Source organism: Pelodiscus sinensis, chromosome 23, assembly GCF_052426305.1.
Source record: "Pelodiscus sinensis isolate ZL-2025 chromosome 23, ASM5242630v1, whole genome shotgun sequence".
Classification (NCBI taxonomy): domain Eukaryota; kingdom Metazoa; phylum Chordata; order Testudines; family Trionychidae; genus Pelodiscus; species Pelodiscus sinensis.
Window position 1 is genome coordinate 10,032,284 of NC_143074.1, and position 22,581 is coordinate 10,054,864.

The 22,581-nt window shown below is 42.4% G+C and overlaps 1 protein-coding gene across 5 annotated transcripts in view; it reads right to left on the minus strand.

Annotated features, from left to right (window-relative positions):
• The window catches only part of CDK5RAP2 (CDK5 regulatory subunit associated protein 2), a 176,797-nt gene that overhangs the window by 25,940 nt on the left and 128,276 nt on the right, over positions 1-22,581 (minus strand). For 4 of the 5 annotated variants that reach the window (XM_089772987.1, XM_006129080.5, XM_089772986.1 and 1 more), the window contains 8 exons: positions 16,225-16,457; positions 14,048-14,096; positions 12,749-12,936; positions 11,484-11,609; positions 5,763-5,879; positions 3,102-3,291; positions 2,787-2,908; positions 1,111-1,368 (listed from right to left, as the gene is read on the minus strand). In XM_089772987.1, coding sequence (XP_089629113.1) covers positions 1,111-1,368; positions 2,787-2,908; positions 3,102-3,291; positions 5,763-5,879; positions 11,484-11,609; positions 12,749-12,936; positions 14,048-14,096; positions 16,225-16,457 — 1,283 coding nt within the window. The remainder of the gene's footprint in view (positions 1-1,110; positions 1,369-2,786; positions 2,909-3,101; positions 3,292-5,762; positions 5,880-11,483; positions 11,610-12,748; positions 12,937-14,047; positions 14,097-16,224; positions 16,458-22,581) is intronic. The other variant, XM_089772988.1, reaches the window with a different exon arrangement.

Consider the following 22,581-nt stretch of genomic DNA (forward strand, 5'->3'; position numbering starts at 1 on the left):
CCAAAGCAGACTGTGAAGAACTTCAAAAAGATCTCACAAAACTAAAATGGCAAATGAAATTTAATGTGGATAAATGTAAAGTAATGCACATTGGAAAAAATAACCGCAACTATACATATAATAGGATGGGGGCTAATTTAGCTACAACTAATCAGGAAAGAGCTGTTCGAGTCATCGTGGATAGATCTCGGAAGACATCCATGCAGTGTGCAGCGGCAGTCAAAAAAGCTAATAGGATGTTAGGAATCATTAAAAAAGGGATAGAGAATAAGACTGAGAATATCTCATTGTCCTATTATATATCCATGGTACGCCCACATCTGGAATACTGTGTACAGATGTGGTCTCCTCATCTCAAAAAAGATATACTGGCATTAGAAAAGGTTCAGAGAAGGGCAACTAAAATGATTAGGGATTTGGAACGGGTCCCATATGAGGAGAGATTAAAGAGACTGGGACTTTTCAGCTTGGAAAAGACGAGACAAAAGGGGGATATGATGGAGGTATATAAAATCATGAGAGGTGTGGAGAAAGTGAATAAGGAAAAGTTATTTACTTGTTCCCATAATATAAGAACTAGGGGCCACCAAATGAAACTAATGGGCAGCAGGTTTAAAACAAATAAAAGAAAGTTCTTCTTCACACATCACATAGTCAATCTGTGGAACTCCTTGCCTGAGGAGGTTGTGAAGGCTAGGACTATAACAGGGTTTAAATAAAACTAGATAAATTCATCGAGGTTAAGTCCATTAATGGCTATTAGCCATTACGGGTGAGGAATGGTGTCCCTAGCCTTTGTTTGTCAGAGGGTGGAGATGGGTGGCAGAAGAGAGATCACTTGATCGTTATCTGTTCAATTCACTCCCTCTGGGACACCTGGCATTGACCACTGTCGGCAGACAAAGTACTGGGCTGGATGGACCTTTGGTCTGACCCAGTATGGCCATTGTTATGTTCTTATGTTCTTAAATCAGAAAGGGATTTGAAAAGCTGATACATTGCTCCCAAATCACATAATTGATGTCACATAACGCTTTAGGAGAAAGAGGTATCTTTGAAGAACAGGGTACAGGTTTCTACCATGTTATAAAAGCATGTATTGCACAGTACCATTCATTCCTGTATTATGCTGTGAATCTCTTTCTAAAAGGTAGCTGATATTCACAGCTGACACTGAGGCTGCTTCTTCTCTCTTTTCTTTTGAAATCTGCTGCACTAATTTTTCATGCAAAGTCTTGTTTGTCTCTATGCTTCTTTCAAGTTGCACTCGCAAACTCTGTATTTCAGTCAATAGTTCATGTAAGTCAAGTGGATTATTTTGATCTTTTTGGAATTCTTCCGCTGCATCATTTCCAGGATCCAAGATGTCTTTAAAAGGAAACACTTAACATTGTTAACAATTAAAACATTAGACATTATCAAAATGCAGAGCTAGTAAATTATAGCCAGCTTTATTCTCAATATTAAGAATTAACTACAAACAGTATTAAGATAATGATTTGACAAAAAAAGAAAATCTTAATAGCTTCTTCCCTCAAAGGATTTAATAAGAGCTGAAAATTATTTACACTTTGTCCATAAAAGCTAGTAAGTTGCACGCCAAAAGCAAAATGCTATATAATAAAGAGACTAGAATGGAAAGGATTTATAAAATCTAAAGTGCATTAATGCACAGGCGGAGAGAAGGAAAAATACCAGGCTTAATCTTGGCACAAGGAGAAGGCCAGAGAACAAAAGGAATCGTGATGACAAGGGAACTATGATCACCTGGCAACCAGAGGAACCAATCTGAAACTGAGAAACACTCAGGGCACTGTTCTTCCCTTTCATTGCACAAAAAGGACTCCGTGAGGTCCTGCATTCTAAGATTCAAATAGATTCACCAGTCAATTATGAAGGAGCTTGCAGCAGCAAAGAAAGGAGGTTTGCTGTGATCCTCTAATTTTGTGGATGTTGTAAGCTCTGCAGAACAATTTAGCTCTATCCTTGAATCAACCCCTCTAGATTCCTCCCTTTGTCCCTTGGCAACTGGATTCTCATACTGCACCTGGGCACTAAGCTGCACAGCTAGGCTAAAGCAAAAATAAGCTATGCAACTTCAGCTATGTCAATAGCTTATTTCGGCTTTTGACGCTGTCTACACAGGAGGAAGTCCGCACTCTTCCTCCAACTTCCCTTATTCCTTGTAAAATGAGGGTTACAGGAGTCCTCTAGCTCGACATTATTTTGACATTGTCGAAATAACTGCTTGTAATGTAGATGCGGACTATGTTATTTCAGAATAACATTAGTTATTCCAAAATAACACTGCCGTGTCGACGTACCCTAAATCAAACTATACAGGGAATTAAAGTTAACATAGCAAGGAATGGTATTAATTTCTGCAAGATGGTATTAATTTCTATTGGATTTTGCAGGTAGCATGCCATAAAAATTGAGGCTGTTCTGCACCTCCACTCAGAAGAGTTTCATTCAGAAGAAGAAACTCTCATTCAAAGAGTTTCTGCTCTCTCACTCCTAAAAGGCAGAGAAGCAGTCTGGCTAGTTTCATTCTCTTCCCCTACAACTTTAATAACTACAAGTGGGCAGGGGTTCAATTTTAACAAGTGGGCAGGGGTTAGTGATTTTATTAAATCACTAAAATCACTTTCTGTAGCTGTAATAGAGGTTTAAGTAAAACCACGGAAATAACAACTCGGCCCAACTCTTGTCTTGTGTAATCTAACAAGATCACAGCCAGAGCTGGCTGTAATAACAAAGTGCAGTCATGACAGTGCATTTTATACCTGTTCTGCTTCTCCTGGCTTCATCCAACTTTTCATATACCTTTAGCTCAACTCGGAGTGACTGCAGTAATTTGTCACTCTCAGACAGCTGATGTTGCTTTGCATTCATTTCTGTCTGCAACCTGTAAGTTCCAATGTTCTCATAAGTCAAAGGTAAAATTTTGCTTATTCATTCCTTTAAAAATCCCCACCCGTCTTTCTGCTCCTGGGATATAATTATGCAGCACTCAATAACGTATAATGGCCATAACTAAAAGCATTCATGTCACACACTGTTCATTTGAGAAAACAGTCAAACAGAAAAAGGATTAATACCTGTTCAATTCATTACGACTGCTGTAAATCTCACGTGTCAAATGTCTATTTTCATCCTCCTTTTTGCCAATTTGTTTTTGCAACATTTCATTTTCTTTCTTGATGCATTCATAATCCTTGTGAAGATGTTCAATGATTGCATTCTTCTTAGAGAGGGATTCTCTTAACTTTTCATTTTCCTTTTGTTTATCTGAAATGAGAAGAAATACAAGTTGGTTGCAATTCCTTCTTGTAACCAAACAACACTACTCCACAAATACAATGTATTAAGCATTGGCAAAATAATAATGGAAATAGGATGCTCTTATATGATTTTAGTATTCCAGTTTTCTAATGTATTTTGGTAGATAAATGTGTCTAGAGTGTAGAATTTAATCCCTAGAACACTCATGGCCCAATTCTGTAAGAAGCTGATCACTACTTCACACATGTCAAACACTCTCCATCTGACGAAATCAAAGGAAAGGGGCTACTCAGTTATTGGTAGGATTAGGCACCGACAGGAAGCATATTCATCCTGAGTGTTTACTGAGTCAGTCGAGGGGAAGAAGGTACTGTGTAAGGCCATTCCTACCTTTCTTGTCCCCGAATGACCCCTCCACTGAATGCTGACATGATCTTTCCTAGCACTATCTGTATGCATGCCATCAGTACCTTGCCAGTTCCACAGGGCTTTTAAATGCCTGGCTCCTCTTATTCCAGGATTCAAACACTTTCCACTGACTTCACTGGAAGTTACATTCTGCAGCAGGAAACTAGGACTTAGTCACCAGTGTCCAAAAGATTAATATAACTGGAATTGACTATTCTAGTTTTATATTAAAATACTGAACTGTACAATTTAGATCCCATACCTTTGCACAGAGCTACAAGCAAACTATGAATATACACTAGCAATATAACAAGGTGATAAAATACTGGAATTAGATAGAAACAAGGTCATTTCCAGCATGGTATATGGGATTCTGCCACTTAATTCCCACTCAGTCACATGTTGTGACTAAATCATTCTGATTTGCATTGAAAATAGAATGTGCTGATTCAGAACAATCAGCAGAAGGGGCCCATGTGATTTCATGTATTACCACAGGAGGAGAGGCAAGGCTGAAACTGGACAGATACTAGAGAACAAAATGCTCTGCAAGCAGGAGATTTATTCTCAAGATAAAAAGTGGAAGGTGCCCATAACCCTGGGGAAATTGACCCAGTTCTAAAAATAAAAGAACTCTGCTCTGCGGTGATGGACATTACTTAGGGCTTGTTCACTTGCAGTACTACAGTGGAGCTGCCACTCTGGTTCAGCTGCGCCACCACAGCTCTTGGTGAAGATGCTACCTATGCCAATGAGAGAGCCTCCCTCATCAGTATAGATATCCACCTCCCAAAGAGCTGGCAGCTGTGTCAATGGAGAAGCCTTCCCTTCAACATAGTGCTGTCTACTCTGGAGTTCATCTGGTATAACTGCAGCACTAAGGGGCAGTGTCCCCTGTTAATTTTTTCCATCCATGTGCAGAATACATTCTGTTATGTGTACCAAGGCAAGTGTAGATGTATACTAAACATGTGCTACCAGATGCAGGTAGCTGTGGGCGCTCTGCTAATCATCTGAGTGGCATCTGAATTTCTCTGGGGTGGCCACCCATGCACTCAGCTTACAGGGACAACTGCAAAGGTGTATGGATTTTCTATGCTCCTGAGCAACACAGTTATTCCAACATAAGTGTTTGCAGGGCAGGCAAGGGCTCAGACATCATTTTCACAAAACTGAAGCCCTGACAATAGAAGCGTATTGTCAAACAAAGCAATGAACAGAAATAATGATAGCAAACTTATTCAGGATTTATGTTTTACACTGCACACACTAAACACCAATTGATTCTAGATCAGAAAACATGAAACTGGGAGAGTATTCACAAGCTTTTGTGTGTGTGTGTAGTCAGTCAATACTCCTCTTTTCAATCACAGAAAGACATCTGACCCAAAGATTAGCTTTACATGTTTTAAAGAGCTCCTTGTTAAGGGGGCTTTATTGCTCACATATGGAGCTGAGAAGAGTTGAGATCCAAGCTAAGAAGATACTGAAGGAAATGGATCATTCAAAAATAACAAAACTGAGGCAAAATGCTTGCAGAGAGAAACTGATTAGAACTACCAATTTTCTCTTTGCTTCAGGTTCTAGAACCTTACGGGAAATTAGTCTCTTTTCCTTTACAACCAACTCTGCCTGAAAGGAGCTCCAGTCAGAATGAAACTGAATAATTTTAGCCAATTTCCTTTGGCAAGATCTTTAAACAAAGAGCTTAGGAAAGGAAGAAATACAAAAAAGGGATAGAAGGAGAAAAAAATGGCACAAAGGAAAAGTGGAATGCACACACATGCTAAAAAGAGGGACACAGAGAGGAAATTACAGAGGACACAAAAAAGGATAATGCTGAGGTCAGAGGCAGAAGCACCACAATAGTGGTAAAGTGCTACTGTCCCAACTCCTCCAACCCTATTATCCTACATTTGGATAGAGAGGCTGGTCAGAAAATTTCTTGAGTGGGGAGGCAATTTAATGAAAGGAATGTACGTGGTTTTGTTGTTTTCTGATTGGAATAAAAATGCTTGGTGCTTTCAAAATTACAAGCTGGTTCTTTAAAGCAGAGTTTCAGATTTTACCTCTAGATCCTTTTGCAAACATTACATTCAGAACTTGATTTTGCTTCCTCAGGAAATGAATTTCAGAAGTCAGAGAATTATGTTGCTCTGAGCCATGGATAAAAATGTTTGCAGAATCTATAAATATATACATAAAATGATTTATGAGTCATCTCTAGGTCAGTAAAGATTAAACTTTCCAGGCCACAACAATTTAAACAAAGCAGAAAAACTTGTTATGAAAGATATTTATTCCCTAGTTATTTAGAAGATTATCATTGCCATAGACTGTAAGGCAATTCAGGTAAACGCTAAACAAAACCAAAGCTCTCTATCCTAAATACCCACAATCATTGTGCTAATCTGACCAACATTGATAAATTATCCCTGGAAGATTTGGTATGAAACCTGATACATCACCTCTATCTTTGGCCACGAACCAAAAAAAATGTAGTGCGACAAATTTCAAGTATTTGCTGGGTCCTGTGTGACCATCACACGTTTTTAAGTTGAAGTGTACTGTAGTAAAGTTCAACATGTGATAAATTTAGCACATCATCTGTTTTCAAACTGTATTACATTTAGCCACAACACCTCGCACGAGAGCTATTCAGATTTCACAAGCTAACCAGAGTGTGGATGGATTAATATTTGCATGGAAGATCTTTAAGGAAAACCTTGGGTGGTGAAGGGAAATAGTGATATTGATTCTGCTGCTGACACTTTTGCTTCCAAGTTAATGCTGAATCAATGATCCAAAATTATGCTAACAGAATGTGCTGCTGAAGTTGCTGTTCTTTGCCTAAGATTAAAAACTGAGATTCTTCCTGGCCACTTGTGATCTCTAAAAATCCAATAACATTTGTATGAGTAGAGAAGTTAACTCTGGTATCCTGGACAAGCCTGGGGAATAATTCTGTCTTCATCAATGCCACACATAGTTTGAAATGGGCGTAACATTATTCATATTTACCACAGAGATGGGCCACATTACAGTGCACTGTTAAAGTTGGAATGTTCCACTCCCAGAGTGGCTACATTCCAATGATGGATAAAGCAATAGCTCTTTGTAAAACACATATATTTGTTTAGACTTGTAAAGCTCTTTAGTCCAGTGGGCTTAACAGTGTATTTAAAATATATTTTTATTGAACAGTTGACTCAAATGTTACTGTTTTAGCAAAGATCAAGACAACTAAATGGGTGCCAACTGTTCAGTTGATAATAGAGAAATAACCATGTGGAAAAGAAATAGCTGAATGCAGGCAGCGGATGCCTTTCAGCTATAGCAATTCAATTTGATGTGCTGTACTTTCTCTGACTAACCTCATTTTATTGCAATCCCAATTGAAGCTCTTAGCCTCTACCTAACTAGAACGTAGCGTGCCATGATACACCCTTCTTGTCATTACTCAACGATTCAAAGGCACTAGAAGTCTGGCACTAATGGTATTTTACTATCTATATGTTAGAATTAAGGTAGCTATGTGAACTCAAAAAGAATTTTGCCTTTCAAATTTTAACAAAAGCAATTCAGCTTGAAGTGCCTGAACTTGAGGATCTCATCTAGATCCCAATTTAATTTGTTGCCTGTCACCCAGTTCTCATGTTATTTGACAAGTTACACTGAAAAGCTCTAGAATCTAGCAAAGGGGAAATGTAGTCACAGTGGTAATAAGACCAACCTCCTGCAATTAGACCCATTAGCACAGAATTCTGCACCTGTGAACCTCACTAACTTCAGTGGGGCTCTGAACAAGACAAGTGCTTCAGTCCAGCTCATAGATGAGTGTACCTGTTCAGGGCCTCTGACTACAGTTATGCTGAAGAGTTTTGGTTAAGTCAAGTCATGGATAGCAACAATGAACACAAAAAGGTGTGTAGACCTTATAGTTTTCCAAAGAAAGATTGAGATGAGCACCATAAAAAACAACAGTAAAGATATATAAATAAATGCCCCCTTCCCACAGACAAAAAGTACTTTGCAGTTGCAATTGAAGCACAAGTGTACATAAAACCTTTACTGTTTTTACAATATATAAAAATAGCAAATCAAGTATTAGAAACCTAGAAAATTGAGAATTAAAGGTTGAAATACGGACAAAATTTACTCCTAATTTTAGTGAAAATTTCAGCTCAACATTAACTATGGAACCATTCTACCACTCCATGATTCATTAGGTGCTACCAGCTCAGAGACTTCTGAATACTTCAGACAAAGTAAATGTTACAAATAAAATGGTAACATGGCAAAATATGGTGTGTGTACCTACATATATAAAATATTTATCAGACAGTCTAAAGCATTTCTTGGTATTAGAGTCTAGTGCCGTGGTCACCAACAGGTCGATCGCGAGCTACTGGTAGATCGTGAGGCCTCGACCGGTCGCTCGCGAGGCGTCCCATCTGCCCCGCCCCCATTTCCCTCCCACCTTTGAGAAGCCCCACTACTTACCTTAAGGAGGGGTGAGTCAGCCCCGCGGGAGGCACGTGGGGGGGGGGGGGAGGGGTTGGCCCGGGGCAGGAATGCGCGCGGGGCTTCCCTGCGCGGGGGTGGGGGAGGGTGTTTGGCACCGGGACAAGTGCGCATGGGGTTTCCCTGCGCTGGGGGGTTGGCCCCCTGGGCAGGCGCGGGGCTTCCCTGCACTGGTTGGTCCTGGGACAGGCGCGCGCACGCGGGGCTTCTCTGTGCAGGGGGGTGGTGGTTAGCGCCGGGGCAGGCGCGTTCGGGGCTTCCCTGCACTGCGTGGGGTCGGCCCCAGGGCAGGCACGGGCTGGTTTCCCTGGGAGGAGGGGAGAATCCTGGGAGGAGAGAGATGCAGGGGACTCGCCGCCTCCACTAGCACCCCACTCCCCAGCCACAGAATGCTGTCCCCACTCCCCTGGCTCCAGCCACAGAACTCTGTCCCCATTCCTGTCCCCACTCCACGAACTCTGTCCCCACTCTCCTGTCCCTATCTACAGAACTCGGTCCCTATTCCCGTCCCCACTCCCCAAACTCTGTCCCCATTCCTGTCCCCACTCCCTGAACTCTGTCCCCACTGGCACCCTGTCCCCAGCTGCAGAACCCTGTCCTCTGCCCTCCCAGCACCCTGTTCCCTTTCCCCTGCCCCAGCTGCAGAACTGTGTCCCCACAAAATGTATAATTATAAATGCTTCATTTTAGATTTAAATAGCATGAATAAAAAACAGACCATTTATTTCATAACTATAAACACCTGATTTTAATTTTATGTATCGCATAATTTAAAAATAAACTGTTTATCAGAGTGTGTAAGTAAGGGCTGGGGATAGCAAGTGATGGACAGGAGGAGAATAGAGAGGGTGGGGCTTCAAGGAAGGGGTGGGGTGGTAGATCTTCGCCTGTTCTGAGATTTAAAAAGTGATTTTGGGTGTAAAAAGGTTGGAGACCACTGGTCTAGTGAATAAATAACTTGATATAATATTAACGTAACAGGCTGCCTGTTGTCATTTAAGTACATGTTATAACTTGTTTGTTTTTTTAAGGAAAACAAAACAAAATATTAAATAAAAACATGCTTAAGTTATATCTATCTATCTATCTATCTATCTATCTATCTATCTATATATCTATATATCTATCTATCTATATATATATCTATATCTATATCTATATCTACAAGGCCTAATTCTAGTTCACGATTAGCAACAAGTTTGTTTTTACAGTGAAATTCAAAATTAACACACAAAACAGTGTAAAAATCTTGACAAAAGTGGCAAGACATCCTGAAAAGCAACAGGAAATGCTGAGAAAATAATATAACAAAAGAGGAGCTTGTTCTAATAAATAGCTACTTTTCCCATTCCTCTCCAAATTTTCCTTCCATGCATTGGTAAATCTACTAAAGTAGCAAGACAACACATGAAAGGCATAAGACAGTTTATAAAGAAAATATACTTTCACCGAATTAATGGATGCCCTTTCCAGAATCTTTATGAAGCTGTAAAAAATTTGAAACTGTTTCAGTGTGGTTATTTCATGAGAACAATATGACTTTCCAGAAGCGTAAATACTTCATGAATGAAATGGATGCTTTTATACACCTTTCCATCAGTGTAAATTATTCTTGAAAGCAAACTGCCATTTGTAGGTAGTATCCATTTAAACAACAGAAATAGATTGTGGATATGGTATAAACGTAATGAATCTAATACTAGTATTAGTAAACCTGAGTACGCAGAGAGCATGTAGGTACTTGTTGCCTGCTTCCGACGTAAGTAATATTGCAAATTAATATATTGCTGTAGGAGGAATGTGTGGCAAAGGAGAATGAGGACAAAGTAATGTATAAACAAATAAGCATTGTACCATATACATACTATAAAATCCTGCTTGGTTAAAGACTGGCCTATTCACTGTGAAAAAACTTTAAAACAGAAAGTCTGGTTTCCAAAGGTGTTGAACACCACTCTGGTTGAATAATGCTATCATTAGAGCTGAACAAAAACTTTAAAAATTCGATCCATTTCTGCTTTATATTGTTAGTTAAAGTCTGTTTGGTTATGCACTTTTGACAGGAAGCAATTCTGATGATAAGCTCCAGATAATGCACCATATTCTTTATTCCACAAATGTCAGTTTGTGCTGCTATGGAGCACATAGTGGCCTTAAAATACTCAGAGACTCCTGGGGAGAATGCCCCCCTTATGTAGAGGAATCTCCACAGATGTACAGCCAGTAATGATAGTGCAGCCACATCGTATGCTCTTATAAAAGGAAAGAGAGGGAGAAAGATGAGCTCCGTTACATTCAAACTTGAGCTACAGTAAAGGCAGATCTACACTGTGAGGACAGGGCAATCTAAGCCCTAAACACAATTTGAGTTGCATTAGTAGTGTAATTCAAATCAATTTAGATTAGATCTACTTACCAAGGAGTCCATACCACACTAGGTCAAACTCTCCCATTGACTCCTCTTACTCATCTCATTCAGATGAAATTCCAGTTAACAGAGAGTGAATGGCATTTGATTTAGTAGACCTTCACTAGACCCACTAAATCAACCTCCAGTGGACTGATCGCTGCAACATCAACCCATCCCATAGTGGAGACAAGCCTTAAGAGACCCTTATGCCATCACTGGCAGGAACCAGAGTTACAGCAGGACTCATCTTGCTCTAATTTACACCAGAGTTGGGCAGCCCTAAAATTAGGTAGCTACAACTGCCTCCCTGCCGCTGCCCCTGTCTGTGCTTGGACACAGTGGAGACTCAGATCTAGTAACTTCAAAGTGAAGAAAAAGGAGAAGGCATGTGAAAAGCAAAGAAGTCTCTTTTTATTCATGTGTCAGCAATAACAAATGTAAGACAAATCTAGATAATCTAGATTATCATCTGACAACAGAGTGATCTAAAAGGGCTTTTCAGTTCCCAGGATGAAAGGTCTTCCACTGCATTTAAACCCTGTTTTGGTGTTGTGTGTGAGATGCTGTGGACGGAAAGGCAGTAAGGGACGCTTGTACACTATGGAAAGGATACCTCATGCACTGGACAAAGTCAAAGATGGGGATCATGGGATCCACATTTATGCAAACAAACAAGCAGTGTGGTGGGGTTGAAGCTGCTAATCCAGTTCTCTATGGAGTAATGCCAAAGGAGTGGTTGCACTGAATCTATATCATAGCCAGGCTTAGGGTTTTCAGTTTTACCCTCAACCCACCCAGTCCTCCAGCAAAGTTCAAATCACTCAAGCTTTAAGAAAAAGTGTATTTCATTCATTACCTTGATTTAGTTCCATATCTGTTACTTGCCGTTCAAGCTGTAGCCTCAATCTCTCATTAGTTTTAATGGAGTCTTCTAAGCGTTGTCTTAGAGTTCGAATTTCTTGAAGATGCTCCATTAATAACTCTAAATAAATCAAGAGGTCTCTCTTCATTTTGAGCATATGATTATATTATTTTACAGATGGCACGGTATACAGAACAGTGTGAGAGATGTAAAATTACAAAAATCACCATGACAGGGACTAAGTGGATGGTATTCAGAGTGGGGCTTTTCAGTATTTTAGATGAGTCTTACTGAATATTGTATTTTGTCATTTAGATTTAAACATTCCTTTCATGAACTCTTTATTCTTTGTTCTCAAATAATCATAAGCCCTAGTTTTAGTTTCTTCTAAACTTCTACTTAAAACCAGTATGAGATCACATAATTTTCTGGTTAAACTGTTCTATTTATTTGGTAACCAATTTAAAATTTACAATACAACTTCATTTCTAGACTTAATACACCAACTGTGTATGATTTCCCATATAACAGGATGAGCACTAGAGTAACTCATATGTAAAATAAGTCTTTCACTTACACTTTATACAACAGATTACATACCTTAAAAAATAAGTCTGAACTATCTAGTTTCAGTACAATACCTTTTCCTTTTTGCTTTACCATTCGGCAATTCCTCTTCCTCTTCTCTTAATATTTCAGCAATAGTCAGGAACTTATTTTCAGTTTATCCATGTCACCTACTGCTTAATTTGAAATAATTTTTCCCTGAACACTGTATACTCTCTCAGCTGTTAAACTTTCATCTCTGTTTACTGCAAACTATTTAAACCATTGGTTGCACTTACTGAAACTATCCAGGTCAAACATGACACCACTTATTAATTATTCAGGACATACAGTTTTCAAGGAAACACAAGACTGGGTTTTATAAAATTAGAAAATCTGTCTTTTTTATTTAATAATGTCTGTATTGCCTCATGACTTGTCTATTTAAGGTCTGTCTAGAGTACTGTACAGGATGACAGTCCAAAACAACAAAGGTACGAACTATCATAGCTGATTTTGTTTCAAAGGGAAGATAGCTTCCATCATAGTCACCTTGGTACACATGATTACTGAAATTACAATGATTATGCAACATACTGGAAAGATTAAACAGATATATATTCCACATTATTTCTTAATTAGTTCCCTTATGATTTTTTTATTTATCTAATTTTCCCCAGTATACAGTGAATCTTCAGTGGGAAAAAAATTACCTGGGGGAAACTTGTTTGGCACAAATGCTAGTTTGTCATGTTCTTCCTCCACTAGGTCTTGTTTATGTGTAGGTGATCTAACAGATGATTTTTCTGACATTTCAAAGTCAGACATGCTATGAAAATCAGATGGTACAGGTAATTCATCCGTAAGTTGCTGGTACACTGTGGTGGTCTTCTCATTATCCCTTGTGTGTCAAGAAAAATATTTTAAAATGTACAGTGATAATTATTGTTTCAGAAGCACAATGAATAAAGAGAGATTGGTGTCAAATTCACAAGAGACCATTCATAGCAGCAGATTTTTAAAGATTCACAATGCTATATCACCACATAGCAGAGATAAAGTTCTAGGGTGAAATCCAGGCCCTTCTGAAGTCAGCAGGAGTTTTATCATCGGTGGATTTCAATTACCCCTAACATCCATTTTCCAAAACCAATCTATTTTAAAAGCCTTTTGGGGCAAAGACAAGATTGTTCCAGCATAAAATAATCCTGGGCTGGAATAAAACCAGTTTAGTTCATGTCACAGCACTTTTCCCCCACACCACCATGAAAGGGTATTTGAGAATAAAGTTGGCAAGCAAAACAGTTTGATGGTAACAATAAAAGACCGATCATACTGAGTCAAACCAACAACTCATCTAGCACCCATCTCCTGTCTTCTGACATCATCAGGTCTGAGAAGCTTCAGAGAAAATATTGGACAATTAATCAAGTGACACATCCCCAGTGGTCTACTTCCCGTTTCCGGCAGTCAAAGGTTCATGGACATTCAGAGCATGGAGTTGCATCCCTGATCATCTTGTCTAATAGCCACTGATGGGCCCAAACTTCATGAACTTATTTAATTATTTTTAAACGCGTTTATACTTTTGGTCTTTACAACATCCAGAGGCAACGAGATCCTTAGCTAATACCAACAGTTCAGTCCAAGGGTGAGGAGAAGAGTAAGGCAGCTTAAAGACACCTCTTGCCAACCCTTTTCTCTCAGCTAAATATATATGCTAATCTGTTATGTTATTCTAATTTTATGTATGCTAATAACAGTCTTAGAAACTTGACACCCCACTTTAGTGCCTCTGCTAATAAACCTTTGCTGAGAAGCGGCGTGAGACGGATGGGGTTGTTTTCTATGACTATTTTGTTAACAAAATATGTATTAATGCAACAAATGATATAGAAGCAAATGGTCATCTCAATGTGCATTAGAGTTGAAGCTGTGCTATAAAACATGTAGGCTCTATCATTTTAACAGAAAACAAGAAGTTTAATACTAGTCTTCAAAGGTACACTTACCTTTGTGCTAATGTATAGAGTTTGGCAACTTCTGCATCCAATGATTCTCCTGCACAATAAAAATATTTTTTTAAAGGAAGAAAAGTGTACTCAAAATTATACTGGTTATCTCATCTTTTCCTCTGCATTAGTGTATTTGAATAATTTAAGTGCTAATTGAACAATAAACTGGAAAGCGCAAATATATACAGCCTAAGTAAGAAACAGGGTATAGGGTCTACTCTCATGAGTCAGAGGATGCACAATTAATGTGTTAATGCAAAATTCTATGAAGGTGTCATGGATGAATGTGTGGAAGAGAGGGTAATAAAGCATGATTTTATCCCATGCTACCAGAGCAGCAGAGCAATATCTCTGCCTGATGCTCAAAAGAATGCTAGGTGAGGTGACCAGCTACCATTCCTACCAGCATTTCATAGCTTTAGGGTCCTGGGTCAAGGACCTATTGCATCTGCTATAGTTATGATGACCATATTTTAGCCATGTCCCCTGACCCCCGTTAGCCACACCCACTGCCACAAGAAGTCCCACCCCTGGAAGTAGTACTCCTGGGGACAAGGAGGACACATGACCCCTCTAAGAATTTCTCCTACCATCCTTCTATCAATAGGGCTGGATTTTGCCCCCATAAAACCCCCCATGCAACTGCATTAACCCAATTTGCATTGCATTAACTTGGGGGGAGAGGTTGGGGGAAGTGTTCCCTCTAAGATTTTCCTCCCATAAGCAGAGTGAATTTTGTCTTGTACACCAGTGTTGAGTTCATGTGCCACTGTGGCATCCAAGTAGTTAATAAATATCTTACAAACCTCTCCCTTCTCCCTCTGCTGCCATGTCTCCTACCCTTCTCTCACCCCATCTGCTCCCCTGGTGCCTGCTGCCCCCCACCCCTCACCCTCCTCTGCTGTCCTGGTTCCTGCCCTTTTCACTCCCCTCAGCCCTTTGGGGACTTGCTCCTCTCCCCTGCACCAGCCCTTCTCTTCCCCTTGTCCACTCCTCTTTAAGCCCCACTCTGATCATCTGTAGCTACCCCTCCTCATCCCCTCTCCTAGCATCTCCCTCTACCCACTTGGCCTGCCTCTCTCCTCTGGTGCCTCTCTCTTCCCTCCATGTGTCTGCCCTTTTTCTTCATCCCCACAATCTCCTGGCACCTGAACCTTCCGTAACCCCTGCACCTCCCCCATCCTTCACTGTGCCTGTCCTCCTTGCCCCTTTCTCCCTGGTGCCCACCCCCTCACCACCCTTTGCCCCTGTTTTCCTCACGCCCCTCTGTGCCCTCACACATGACTTGCTCATCCCCTGCCTTCCTCATGCCCACCCCTCTTCTCAACCCCTCTTCTCCTTTTCCTCCCTCCTGGGGGATGTCTAGACTACATGACTCTGTCGATGGAGCCATGTAAACTAGTTTACCCGACATAGTCAATGAAGTGAGGATTTAAATAAACCTCGCTTCATTAAAATAAAAATGGCCGCTGCGCTGTGCTGACAATCAGCTGATCAGGCACAGTGCAGCAGTCTATACGCGGATTGGTCGACAAAGGAAGCCTTTGTCGACTGCTCCTGTAAACCTCGTTTCATGAAGCACAAGGGAGCGGTCAACAAAGGCTTCTCTTGTCGACCGATCTGCGTCTAGACTGCCGCGCTATGCTGGATCAGCTGATTGTCGGCACAGTGCAGCAGCCATTTTTATTTTAATGAAGTGTGGATTATTTAAATCCCTGCTTCATTGACTATGTCGGGTAAACTAGTTTACATGGCTCCAATGACAGAGTCACGTAGTCTAGATATACCCTTGGTGATGTCACCTTAGTCCTTTCAATCCCCTACTTGTTCACAGTGCTAATCCTCCATGCTAATGCTTTACAGTCAACTCTCAGTAATCCGAATGTTCTTTATAATCCTACATGCATCTTTTTATTTTAATGTGTGGTTCAGTGCAATACCATTGTGTTGTCTCAGTTGTCAGTGATTTTTCATAGTATAGGATACCACCTGTTCATTGGAAGGAGGGAGGGAGAAGACATTTTTATGTTGATGCACTACAAAATAATCTTATTTGCAATGCAAGTACACTCAATTTTTTGTTATAATAGCATGACGCACTCTAGATGTAGCATCTTTTTCACACATGTGCCTATTTAGTTTAGATTACAAGCTGGGAAAATATAACTACATACCATACAGAAATTTTTTTTCCAGCTTCTCAAAAAGTTGCACACTTTGATTCAGCTGTTCACGGAAGCCCTCAGCAACATAATAATCAACATCACTGGCTTGAAGCAGTTCCTCAAAAGCTTTAATAAGGCTGGTCAGATGCTGATGATAGGTGACACAGATGCTGTGTATCTCTTTAATTTGCCGACGTTGAAAGGAGAGCTCTCGAGCTTGGGAATGTAACAGTGAATCATACCTGAGAAAATGAAATTATCTCTGAAAAGAATGTTTTGACCACAACTAACATTTAAAAACAAACTAAAACGAATTTCCTAGTTCAAATTACCTAGTTCGTGCCCCGTGTAGTCGCGCTGCACGGGGTTCGAACCAGCGGGGTTTTAAAAATGGCGGCTCCCCGCTTATGCAAATGAAGCCCAGGAAATTCAAATCCCGGGCTTCATTTGCAAGTGTGGTATGCCTACATTACCCCGCTAGTTCGAACTAGTAGTGTAGACATACCCTTATTGACTAAATTCTTGTACTTCCTCCGACACTACCTCCATTTTCACTTGAGGTAAGTAGTGGGGCTTCTCGGGGGGGGGGGGAAATGGGGGCTGGGCGGACAGGACACCTCGCGATCGACTGGTCGAGGTCTCGCGATCCACCAGTCGATAACGATCGACCTGTTGGTGACCACGGGATTAAAGGAAGGAAGTGCAGGCAGGCATTGCAGACTGCTCTGAGTTCCAACAGGTTGATGTGTTGTTTGGATTCCTCGTGATCACGGTGCTTGGATAATGTGCTGGTCTAAGTGGGCTCCCCACCCTATCAACAATTTGTCTGTGGTGACTGATACAGAAGGCTGTGCTGGTTGGAAGGGCACTCCCTTGTAGATATGGTCATGGATCATCCACCAGGAAAGAGAGTTCTTTATTTTGGAGGGCATGGAGAGCTACTTGTTTATGTGGTTCACATGTGGTTTGAATAACATGCAAGACCTGTACCAGTTTCATGCAGAGGTGTGCATGTGGTATCTGAAAAGGTGGCCACAACCATGTGACCTAGGAGTTGAAGGTAGTGTTTTGCTGTGATATGTGGACTGATCTATGGTAATGAGATGAGATCCATAATTGCTGAGAATCTCTGTATTGGCAGTGACATTGTTGCTGTTAAGCAGTCTACGAATTCCAAACACTGAGTGGGGATGAGCATGCATTTCTGGAGATTTATCTGTAGGCCCAGGATATCAAACAGGCCTCTGGTGGTAATGACTGCCCATTCCATCTTGAAAGCTGTTAGACCTGTTAGTAGACAATCGCATCTGGCTTGCCTGGATCCAGCCCCTGCCATCCCCTCTGCAGAGCTGGAACATACTAAATCTACTAGCCTGGGCCCCCACAAAGCTCTGGTGTGCGGGAGGAATGTCTCCTCCTCCGTCAAGGGACCGTCTCAGGGAGGGGGGGTTGGGGTTTTGTTTGTTTCTCACCTGTGTGTGGCCCCCAACTGATTTTTCTGAGGATCGGCGGCCCCCGACCCAAAAAAGGTTCCACACCCCTGTCTTAAATGGCAAATTGGAGAATGCACCTGTGTGCCAGATGTATGGAAATATGAAAATGTGTGTCCTGTAGGTCAAGGGTAGGCAGCCAGCCTCCCTTCTGTAAGGCAGGAATTATGGTAGATAGGGTCACCATTTCAAACCGTTCAGTGCAAATGAACTGGCTGAGGTTGCAGAGGCCTAGTATGGCTCTCCACCCACCTGTTTTCTTGGTTGTAAGAAAATAGCGGGAGTAAAGCACCTTGCCCCTATGTTCTTGGGTTACATGCTCTATGGCTCCTAACTGCAGGAGGTGGTCCAGTTCCTCCATGAGAACAGCTTCATAAGAGAGATCTCTGAAGAGGGATGGGGGGTGCATAGGTGGAAGAGTAACTGGAAAAGTGATACAATAACTAGTTTGCACTATATTTTTCCATGGTGATGTTGTACCATGCTAGATAAAATGAGGCTAGTCTCTTTTCAAATGGTTTGGATAAGGTCAATTGCTGACTTGGAGATATCAGGGCTCTCAAGCCTTTGACCAACACTTTAAAAAGCCAGGTGTGAAGAAGGTGGTTGTGGGGCAGATTCTTAAGCTGCTGGTTGCCTGTGCCTATTCTGGTGTTATCGGCACTTGCTGTCAAAGTGCCTAAAGTTGCTGGTTAAAAGGCATTGGTCTGTATCTTTGTGTAAATGATCTTCCTCGTTTTCTCTTTGTGGCAGGAATGTGTATGCAAAGGGCTGTGAACATGAAGCATGCGTCTTTCTGGGTATGAAGTGAGGCATCTGTGTACTTGGAGAAGAGTATGGACCTTTCAAAAGGCAGATCCTCAATTGCAGACTGAACTTCCCTGGGAAACCTGGAAAGTTACAGCCAGGAGGCTTGTCTCATGGCCACTGCAGATGAGATAGACCGAGCCATTGTGTTGGCTGAGTCCAATGAGGCCTGTAGAACTGTGGGGGAGATTAGAGCACCCTCACAGATGTTAGCTCTGAACTACTCTCTTATTGTCTGGTAGGAACTCAATAAAAGTCATCTTCTGGTCAAAGATGTTCGCCAAAAGTGTGGCTTGGCTGGAAATACATAGTTGTAGTGTGGCTGAGGAGTAGGCCTTTCTGTTGAATAGGTTAAACCTCCTTCAGTCCCTGTCATATGGTATAGTGTGGGTTGTCTGTTGCCTGCCACTCTGATTTTTTGCCTCCACCACAAAGGAATTGGGGGTGGGGTGTGAGAATAAAAAGTCTTCTCCCTGGGGGGGGCTACATAATACTTTTTGTCCTATCTCTTGCATGTTGAAGGTACTATGGCTGGGGTTTGCCAAATGGTTCTTGCCGGGTCCATTAGGACATCATCCACTGGAAGGGCAAGTCCGGCATGTCGAGAGGCATGAAGTATGTCCATCAGCTTATGCTGATTCTCCAGCATGCATGAGAGAGGGTTCTCCAAGGAGTCTGCCACCCTTCTAAACAGCTCCTGGAAGAATTTAAAATCATCCTACGGAGATGGGGGCATGATAGTGTCATCTGGTGAGGAGGATGACAAATGTATTGGTGGGAGAGAGTCAGGTGTTTTTTCCTCCCCAGTTACATCGGCGTCCCCTTCCTCCTCCATTAGGGACTGGTTAGGTTACTGGGCAGTTAGGACCCAAGACCTGGGTGCTGGTGAAGGTTGTGACAGCTGTTGTAATTGCTGTGCCCGCCATGCAGCCCAGGTGTCCCAGTACGGCCAGTTGGGAGGAATTGGTGGTGGTAACCACTAGAGGGTTGCCATTGAAGAGGCTGCTTGTTGAGCCTGTGGGAGGAGTGCCTTGGGGTGTGTAGTATGCAGGATGAAACCCATTTGGAAACGCGTTGCACTGAAATCAGTGTGCCTTTTGAAAGTGGTGTGATGGATAGAACATATGCGGAGACAATTGGAATGGTCGCGGTCTATCTAAATAAAAGGCTAGAACTTGTCGGAAGTCAAGTGTGTGAAGCCCTGGAGGATGCGTGAGGCTTAGGAAAAAATGCTGGTAGTACTACTGGCTTATTGATATAGGAAGGCTGTACAAACCTTGGGTAGAAATGTTTGATGTGCTCTTAAGGTTACTTTGCCTTTGGTGAAGATTGTATATGGGCCCCATCTCACTAATCCACATTGCAAAGCTGATGGCTGTCAGGAATAGTGCCCTCATTAATAGGAATGGGAGTGGACAAGTGGCCAAAGGTTCAAAGGGAGGCCTCATGAGACAGTCCAAGACCAAGTTCAGATCTCAAGTAGGGGCTGGCACCCTATCAGAGGGTAAAGGTTGTGGAGGCCCTTCAGAAATCTTGTAATGGGGTGTGCAAAGATGGATGAGCCCTCTATCCATTCATGAAGAGCTAATATTGCTGCAAGGTATACCTTCATGGCGGAGATTGATAGGCCACCAGTTTTAAGATGCTACAGATAATCGAGGATCTGATGGAGTGGGGTGCTATGAGGGTAAGTATGAGTCTGATGACACCAGGCAGAGAATCTTTTCCATTTTTACAGGTAGGTAGTCCTAGTTGATGGCCTTCTGCTTTGCAGAAGGACTGATTTTACTTGTTCTGAGCATAGAAATTCTGTACCGTGGAACCACACAGGAGCCACATATGTAGCTGGAGTATGTGTGGTTGGGGGGGAGCAGTTTGCCCCCTTACTGAGATGGGATGGAAGATGAGACAGTGTGGCTGTGGACATCACGCAGAGGCATGGAAACCAGGTTTGTCTGGCCCAGGAGGGGACTATCATTATGACCCAGAGCTCTTGTGTAAAACTCTGAGGATGAATGGAACTGGCAGGAAGGCGTAATATAGCGGCTCATTCCAATAGATGAGAATCCCCTGCCTAGTCCAGCTCTTGAAAAGAAATCAGAGGCACTTGGTATTGTTGGGAGTCACAAAAAGATATATGGTTGGGATTCCCCAATATCATCTGACAACAGATTTCTTAGAGCCCTGAGATCAAGGAGGTTGATGTGTAATGACTACTCATGTGGTGACCATCTGTCCTGGACTGTGTGTTGAAGCAGGTGTGCTCCCCAGCCCATGAGAGAAGCATCGGTGGTAATCTGCATGGATTGTTCAGGCTGGTATAAAGGTACTCCTGCTAGGAGGTTGCAGGGTACTGTCCACCATACAAAGTAGTTTAGCACCTTCTTGGGGGCTGTGATTGTTTGTGCAAGGGGTGACTTCCGGGCTTGTAAACTGACGCTAACAAGTGTTGTAGGGCTCTGAAATGGAGGCACGCATGCTACATGAAGTAGTGGCAGCTATGTGGCCTATTACCTGGAGGCAGGTAAGTGCTGCAGTGGTAGGAGTAGCCGTCAATATGTTGACAAGATGACATAGGGCTGTAAATCAGTGAAGTGGGAGTCAATGAATTGAGCTGGACCCCAATGAACTCTATGCCCTGTGCAGGCTTCAGGGTTGGCTTCTGCTCATTTATTAGGAAGCCCAGATGACTGAAGAGCTGCCTGGTCTTGGAGACCATGATGGTAGTCACTACCTGGGATTGGCCTTTTATAAGACAGTGGTCTAAGTATTACACGATCACGATGCCTTGCCAGGACCTTTGAGAAAACCAGGGGGTGGAAGACAGCCCAAAAGGCAGGACTCTGAAATGGTAGTGGTCATCACCCGCAGTAGATCAGAGATATTGTCTGTGTGATGGGTGTATGGCGATATGGAAATATGCATACTGAAGTTTGAGGACTGCAAACCAGTCCCCTTCATCTAAGTCCCGTAACTCGATATGTTCATTAGGGAATTAATCCTCCTCCTCTTCAGAGTCCATAGTGGTTGATAGTGTGAGAGAGCAAGAGTGGAGGGAGTCTCCTCTTCGGGGTAGACTGTGCGGTAGAATGTCTTTTCCATGGATGCCAGCAGTCCCGTGGTGACCAGCACAGAGGGTAGTGGGGTTGTGGGTACGGCCACTCTGGAGTACCAAGGAGTGTACTGTCATCTTTATTATTAGCACGAGAGACCATGAGAGGCAGTGGGGGACTAGCGCTGTGATTAGAAAACACTGTGCTGATTGTCTTAGTTAAAGGCAGCATGCTCAGAGAGTACAGGAGACCTCACACGGCATGGGGAAAATACCTAATGAGAAAGATAGCGGGGAAGCCTCTCTGGAGGAAAGAGGTGAGACACCCCTGCCTGCCACTTTTGTCTGCCTGGCTGCCATGTGCTGGTGCCAGTGCCTCCATGGAAGGCAGCATCGAGTCAGGATCTTGGGGGCTCGCACTTGACTACAGTCCCTAATGACATGACTGCTTGATCACTGGTGTCACAGATCTCGGTGCTGCGTATCTCAATGCCGGCACCAGCATCCGGGTGCACCAGCGAGAGCTCTCCAGTGCCGATGATGCTCTTTCCACCACCTGGGCTAAGCATGATGTGGTGGTTGCGATGCTAGTTTGAGCCCGATTCCCCAGGTGTTCCTCTTGGCCCCTCCGGCCACTCTAGCAGATGGGAGTTGGGGGCAGGGATTTAGAGGGAGATGGCCCCTTCTTAGCCTGCTCGTGGGGAAACGATGAAGCGGCTCTCTTTCTGGGAGCCTGTTCTGCCGGTAGAGACTCTCGAGAGCACTCTGGCTGCATTGCCTTTTCAAATAATATCCTTCCTGGCTCTCACTGTGAGACCGCAGCACAGTTCGCATTTCTGAGGTAGATGAGCTTCCCCCAACCACTGGCTATAATATGCATGTTTGTCCAAGACTGCCATTGGCCCTTGACATGACTGGCATTTTTTAAAGCTGGAGCAACCCAGCTTTGTGCTGACTGCAAGGGTCGTAGGGGCATGTTTCCGTTGCATGGCTTTTGCCCCTGCTTATTTAGTTTAT